Here is a 7,526-nt window from a genome sequence, read left to right on the forward strand (position 1 = left end):
TAATTTAAATGTAAATAAAGCATCCATCCCTTGCCAATTGTTTACATTATTAATAATGTATGTGTATTTTTTTTACTGGAAGACGCCATACTTTGCAGACTAAATTAGATATATAACTGTACTGAGGGGTATAGAGTTGGTATTTATTATCCATTTCTTTGGTCAAAAAATTACACTTTAATCTCATTTTATTCTGTAAGGTCACCTGTGTCCCTTCAGGTCACTTCCCTGCTGCTACTATTCTAAGATAGAAACATGATGTAATCACTTGACCCAGAGTTGTGACGTCAGATCACCCCACTCGGCTCCTGAGCATCCCATTGGTCGATTTTCCTGGTTCTACAGGAGGAGCTGCTGCTTCGAGTCAAACAAACTTGTCTGTCATCAGCTCACGCCCCCTCGGCTCTCATTGGCTGTTGGGGGCAAACCCATAATAAACACATCCATGCTGTTTCCCCCACAATACACAGTTTAGTGAAACATATATGCCTGATATTAATACGTATGTACAGAACTGGGATTACTAGCAAGGGTTGATTTATTATATATAAAACACATTACATTCATACATCGTAGATAATCCTTTTGTAATACTAATACTATTAAATTAAATGAAATGGGTGTTTTGAAGCCAATATACCAGTTTGTTGAGCACATTAATAGTCATGTTTCCATGTACGTTATTGTATTATAAAATGATGGCACATGCTCCACATTATGTCACCTCTTCAGTCAAATAATCAAAACAACCCCGAGAAACAAGAGTACGTTGGAATCCATCACAAAGGCGGTGATTGGCTTGCGAGCCTGTCAATCATTGTCGACTGGGTGGGTTCACCGTAAGCACGTTGGTACTGAATGAGCTCCAGTGTTAGGCTTGGGTTAACAAGTTTCCCTGGACCATCATGGGTGTAGGAGTGAGTGGTTAGTTTGACACATCAATACAAAGTTGCAGCTCGGGATCTGACGCTTTTGGCAAATGTAGGGACGCGAGAAGTTTCCCCATTTTTTCGTCTCTGAGCGACTCCACAGCCAGTCAAGTGTACATCGGAGAGCCAGACACAACAGTAAAGATGAACAGCCTGTCTTTTGACGATCCTTCGTTGGATAATCTGGATCCAACGCTGTCGCTAAATGACCCCAGCGAGATTGACACGGCCCTCTTAAGCGACATTGATGGTAAGACAATATAACAGTGTGTATGTTAGCTCATCTAGTTACGTTTTAACATGAGCTAAACTGCATAAACACTGCTTGTAGCTTAACGCCAACGTTGCCTCCTGCGTGCCATGTGCTTAGTTTGACTTGCCTCCTGTGTTTCGCATCTAATGTTCAGACTAAAAGACTTATTTATGCCAACATTAAGCACCACCAGTGATCAGTTTAAAGGGCTTCAGCCCACGTCGTAACGTTAGCTTAAGAGTAGCTAGCTAACGTTAACCGTTTAGCTAGCTAGTATTCTGTGTACGTTAGCTGATGTTGATAACAGGCGGTCTTGTCTACGGAGTCGTGTCTTGCACACACTATTCAGAACTCGCCATCATAATCTGTTTTCGTATTAAGCGATTAATAGAGCGTGCTAGCTAAGCTGGTGGGTTATGCTAAGCTAGTAGGCTAGGCTAACGTGAGTGTGCCCCGCCCCCAGCCTGCGCCACAGACAGAGGTTACTGTCGTTCATTCCTGTTGACCGACTTAACAAATATTATATATATATATATATATATATATATATATATTACTATATGTGCTATTGCCACTTTTTTTTCTTATGCTTTTTGTAAACACGTTCTTGTTTACGTTTGCAGAAACGTTATATACTTAACAAATATAAAACAGCTTGTGCCTATTTAGCTAAATACAAATGTTTGTTGGTGTTATGGTCACATTCTCATCACCGGTTTAATGTAATGCATATCGAGTAAATATAACATTGTTTTATTATACATATATGAGGAGTGTACTATCTTCATTTCCCCACAAAGACGCTAATGTGTATTTTCATGATAATGGTCAAAGGATAAAGCACCACTGCGTATTGCGCATCCTGCAGACGTGCTCGCATCTTCCTAAATGTGACCGACAGTAACCCTCAGTGGTGCTGCTCGATGGTAACCTCGCGCGGAGCCAGCGCGCGCTCTCTCTCTTCCCTGTCTTGGGCTGATCGGCATAGCAAGTCTCTGAGACGCGCTCTGATTGGCCAAGAGCGATCACCTCATACACAACACTGGACTATAAAAGCAGGCTGCTGCGTTTCCACTGCAGACACAACATGCACTCAAGAGTGTCCGTGGGTTTTATTGCGATGTATCCTGTCTGAGCTTCATCAGGTCAAATTAGAGACTAAAAATATACTAAAATAAGAGCAGGATATATGTATATTAGAGTACCCTGAATACACTTTGAACATGATATTTGTCATATAGTTGTAAAAGCATTTCCCATTAAACAACAGCAGTTTGTATGTGAAATAAGATAATGTTCAGACATGTTCATGCTAAAGAGACTATAATCAAATTAGTTTTACAACTCTTTCATATGTTTGTCGAGCAATGCAGTACATTTGACAAGTTTTCTGCTCGTCTTTTGCAATACTTTTGTACTTTGTATGTTAACACACATTCTGAATAGGATTCAGTTATTTATCCATTCATATCAAGTTTTGGTTATTATTGAACCCTGGTCCCAATTCATGATATATTTTGTTTTGAGTATGAAAGGAACCAAAATGTTTTCAAGGTAAACACTTCCTTTATTTTATCAGTTTCAAGCTTCCCCAGCTGTCATTTTTATTAATCAAACTATTTGGTGATTCTCATTTTGGATAAAAAAAAAAAATCTGAACTACAGAACAATTTAAATATTCTCTGTTTTCTTTTTTTTAGCAATGTACTATTTACATTTTTTGAATGTTTTATACTTTTTTTTTGTATATTTGAGTTTTACATTCTGGCATTAGTTCGGTCTTGGGCGAAATTTTTGAGGGCTCTTCCTGATCGGTTATATCATAAACAATATGCATGTGGGTTAATGAATGGTTAACCAGCAGCGTAGATGAAAATTAAGGAGATCCGGTTTACGACTCAGAAGATGTTTCCAGTACTCAATAAGCCAAACTGACATCCATGTTTCCATACAAATGTCTTATCAATTTTAAACGGGCTCCAATTAAAAACTGCAGATTTCCCGTGTCTGTTCACCAGAGTTCTCTTGGATGATTCTGATATATTTTTCAACTTTTTCAGTAGCATTGACGGTGGTTCTGATTTCTCTCCCTCTTCAGACATGCTACAGCTCATCAGCAACCAGGACATGGAGTTTGGAGGACTGTTCGATAACCCTCCATACACAGGGCCTCCTCCCACCCAGGAGCCTCCTGGTTTGTCCCAGTCCATCACCACACCTCCAACTCCAGCTCCAACCACCACCACCACACCTCCACCTTCGTCGTCCTCTTCCATCCTAAGCAGTAGCCCACACCTGGATGCACTCCTGGGCCCTCCCATCACCCGTAGCTCCTCCACCCCAGACAAGGCCTTCCAGCCTCCCACCTTCCAGAAGTCCCCCCTGGCCCAGGTTCCCAGCTCCACGCCGAGGCAGCAGCCAGCCTCCCCGCCGCAGGCTCAGACCCTCAGACAGCCCCAGGTGGAGCAGCCCCAACCCATTCTCAGCCCGCTTGCCCCGGCCCGGACAGCTTCGCCTCATGGCTCACCAGCACCAAACCCACCTTTCAGCTCCACGGCCCAGGTCCTCTTCACCTCGCCTGCGCCCCAGACTCCGCCTCAACCCCAGACTCAGGCACCACTTCAGGCCCAGGTGCAGTCTCAACAGGTCCGGGCCACCTACAGCAACCAGAACAGCTACACAAGTAAGCGCTCTTTGATGGCGATGAGGGTTTATTCTATTGTTTATCAGTTAGACAGTACAGGATATCTACAGGTCCTTGAGGTTTTTATTTTAGCCAATAGGAGCTATAATGTTTGGTTTTGAAGCACAGGACACATAAACCAGCCTACGAGCCCAAAGCATTACTTACCCCAGTGCAGCCGCAGTGCCCAGCAAGGTGGCTCTTCATGTGTATTGCATTCACCGAGCTAGGCCACTAGGTTATTCAACCTCAGCTGAACTCGTATCCCAGTCCAAATCTATCAGACTTTGCTCAACGCCGTGAGTCTGTGAGATAAGTGAAAATGCTCCGTTTGGGCAATACCTACTGTATATGTACATACTGCGGCATATCTGCGGCAGCGATGTTGACATTAACATCTGCTTGTGTCTGGTATTAGTTTAGTTAATATGGACATCGCAGTAGCTTTAGAATTTAACATAAATGTATGCACAGGCACCATATGCACTGTGTTTAGTGTCTGTAGCGAAACACTCATTTACAACCGTGGCAGAAAAGTAGTAAATAAAACGTTGCTTCTTAGATGCAATAAATGTTTATTACTCCTGTAAAACTCCCCGATCCTAGTACTAACAGGTGATTGCGATGGAGCAGCCGGAACTGATAAGAATAATAAGGTGACACACTGAATGTTGCTATCACTTATTTCCAATGAAACCAGTATCACAAAAGTGTTTACAAACTGCCACATCACAGCAGTGAAAAGAACACTGGTCCTATTTGACTTTGCTTTTTATAGCTTATATTAGCTGATACCATATACTGATGCAATGTATTGGTTAATCTATAATTTCTTCTTTTATAATATTCAACTCCAAAATTGCAGTCGAGATTTGTAAAGGATACAGGGGTATTGTTTTTTGTTGCTGCAACAATGAGGTGAAAGCAATTTAACAGTTGCTTCATGCTCTGTATTACTTTAGTGTGCAGTTGCTTAAAAGCAGTTAATGAGGTGGATCGTTTTTGTGTGTATATTTCATACAATTATGCTTGAATGTAGGCTGACAAAAAATCTATTGCTATAACTATTTTCCAGCTGTCAGTCCCAGCAGCGTGAGCCAACCCACCGCCACCATCTTGTCGTCCTCACCTCCAAGTGTTCAGCCAGTGACCATCCAGGCTCAGCTCCAAGGGCTGACCACCACGTCTCCTCTCCTGGCCACGTCGGCGAGTCCCCCGGTTCAAAGCATTGCACCCCACGTGCAGCATGTACCCGTGAGTACCTAAACGTACTTGTACATACAAAACGCATGCAGTGTACTCGTTGTATAACTGTATATCTTTACTGTACTTGTGTGCCTCTTTGCAGTTGTTGCTGCAGCCCCAGTTCATCAAGGCGGAGTCTCTGTTGCTGACCACTCTGAAGCACGACCCCTGCATTGTCACTACCATGTCCTCCGCATCCCTGACCACCACCACCCCAATACAGAGCGCTTCACTGCAGGTAGGCACATCATGTGCAACACAATGCTGAGCTCAAACAATGATCAAATATGAGCATTCCTTAGGTAACTGTCTTCCTTATTTTCTGGCTATCTGTTCTACCTCTTTAGGCCTTTATGGGCGGTGGCACCATCCTGACCGCGATGCCGCTCATGATGGACACCGATAAGCTGCCTATCAACCGCATCACCATCAGCGGTAAGCCGTTCGGCCAGCCGCACAAGGGAGAGAAGCGCACGGCCCACAACGCCATCGAGAAGCGCTACCGCTCCTCGATTAATGACAAAATCCTGGAGCTCAAAGATATGGTGGCTGGTACTGAGGCCAAGGTAGGAAAGAGTTTAATTTAAATACGTTGCGAGAAAAATCTGGTAATCTTCAACATTGAGAAAAGGAAGAAGCTAATGTTTTACATTTTTCCTTGTAGCTCAACAAGTCTGCAGTGCTGAGGAAAACCCTCGACTACATCCGTTACCTGCAGCAGTCCAACCACAAACTCAAACAGGAGAACATGGCTTTTAAGATGGCAGCCCAGAAAAACAGTACGTGCTAAAAAAAAAAAACCCCGTCTTTGTTATTCCATAACAGCTTCTCTGCTGTTTCTTTTCTGTTCATTGAAAGCCAGTCATTCAATTGACCTTTTGTGATGCGGTCTATTGATAGCTACGGTTATCCTGAAATGAATCGAAGTGAAATTGAAGGCTGAAGATGTCTTTACTTTTGTACCACTGATTGACCTCCTGGCTCCTCGTCTTCCCTTTCCTCTTTCTTCAGAGTCTCTCAAGGACCTGGTTGCCATGGATGTGGATGCGCCGGCTGATGTGAAGAATGAGCTGCCGACCCCGCCGGCTTCAGACGTGGGCTCCCCCACCTCCTTCTCCCACTGTGGCAGTGACTCAGAGCCTGACAGTCCAATGGGGGAGGACACTAAGGTATGCATAAGAAATAGTATCTTGCATTTGTGTCCGTAACAGATAAAATCCTCAGTCAACCAGCACCGTTCTTCATCAGAATACAATATGCAGTCACTGTCTGCGTCTACACTTTTGTCACATTGCAGTATCTCTGTGGTCTCTTTTATTTAGCAGCCGAGCGTGGGCGTGCTAGACGGACCGGCAGCAGGAGACAGTGCTGCCGGCATGTTGGACCGCTCCCGCATGGCTTTGTGCACCATCACCTTCCTCTTCCTCTCCCTCAACCCTCTGGCCGCCCTGCTCTGCTCATCCGGCAGCAGTTCAGCTGGAAGAGCAGCAGCAGCAGCAGCAGCCACCGCCCCCCATCACGCAGGACGGAGCGTCCTGGGTGTGGATATCGCAGGTAACGTGTAGCCACTGTCGGTGGGAGTGTCACAGAAATGAGCTGGTTTTGAAAGTATGTAAGAATCTGATTTCGTGGGATGTATCACATGATGAATTAAATGTGTTTTCCGTAGCGGACTCGTGGGGCTGGATGGACTGGATGCTGCCAACTATACTGGTGTGGCTACTGAACGGTATTCTGGTGTCAGGGGTTCTGATCCGACTGTTGGTGTATGGAGAGCCTGTAACCAGACCACACTCTGGTTCTTCTGTCTTGTTCTGGAGGCACCGCAAGCAGGCTGATCTGGACCTAGCTAGAGTATGTATAGATATAAGATCTGTGTCCCTATATTTTTTTTTATACCTTTTTTCTGTTCTTCTTCATCATCATCATCCCTGATCTCTTTCCCCCTCCCCCAGGGAGATTTTGCCCAGGCCAGTCAGAACCTGTGGACCTGTCTGAAGGCTCTTGGTCGTCCCTTACCCATCTCCCAGTTGGACCTGGGCTGTGCTGCACTCTGGTCCCTGCTACGGTTCTGCCTCCAGCGCCTCTGGGTCGGCCGCTGGCTGGCTGCCAGGGCTGGAGGGCTGCGATCGGACCGCCCCCTGAAGGAGGACGCCTGCAAAAGCAGCCGTGACGCCGCCCTGGTTTACCACCGGCTGCACCAGCTACACATGACGGGTCAGTTGGTGGGGGGGGAAAAAAAACACTGTTTCTAAATACATCAGTGTTGTGTAAGACTGAAGGGTGGCATATTGAAGCGACAGAATCCCAGTCAATTAAAGAGAAACCTTTCTGAGTCAGTTTATGTTGATTCAGTCGCTATAAAAGTTTGTTCACTAAGTTTGCAAAATCCTTTTATGATAATTGCATCACTGTT

The 7,526-nt window shown here is 44.8% G+C and overlaps 1 protein-coding gene across 2 annotated transcripts in view; it reads left to right on the forward strand.

Moving 5' to 3' along the window:
- The first annotated feature begins 822 nt into the window (after positions 1 to 822).
- The window catches only part of srebf1 (sterol regulatory element binding transcription factor 1), a 12,299-nt gene continuing 5,595 nt past the window's right edge, over positions 823 to 7,526 (forward strand). The window contains exons 1-10 of one of the 2 annotated variants that reach the window (XM_031872242.1): positions 823 to 1,179; positions 3,281 to 3,865; positions 4,941 to 5,119; positions 5,214 to 5,348; positions 5,458 to 5,676; positions 5,775 to 5,889; positions 6,122 to 6,279; positions 6,436 to 6,664; positions 6,780 to 6,964; positions 7,066 to 7,327. In XM_031872242.1, coding sequence (XP_031728102.1) covers positions 1,074 to 1,179; positions 3,281 to 3,865; positions 4,941 to 5,119; positions 5,214 to 5,348; positions 5,458 to 5,676; positions 5,775 to 5,889; positions 6,122 to 6,279; positions 6,436 to 6,664; positions 6,780 to 6,964; positions 7,066 to 7,327 — 2,173 coding nt within the window. In that variant the 5' untranslated portion in view covers positions 823 to 1,073. Of the gene's footprint in view, positions 1,180 to 3,280; positions 3,866 to 4,940; positions 5,120 to 5,213; positions 5,349 to 5,457; positions 5,677 to 5,774; positions 5,890 to 6,121; positions 6,280 to 6,432; positions 6,665 to 6,779; positions 6,965 to 7,065; positions 7,328 to 7,526 lie in introns of both variants that reach the window. The other variant, XM_031872241.1, reaches the window with a different exon arrangement.

Source organism: Anarrhichthys ocellatus, unplaced genomic scaffold (genome assembly GCF_004355925.1).
Source record: "Anarrhichthys ocellatus isolate YVR2014 unplaced genomic scaffold, GSC_Weel_1.0 scaffold62, whole genome shotgun sequence".
NCBI lineage: Eukaryota > Metazoa > Chordata > Actinopteri > Perciformes > Anarhichadidae > Anarrhichthys > Anarrhichthys ocellatus.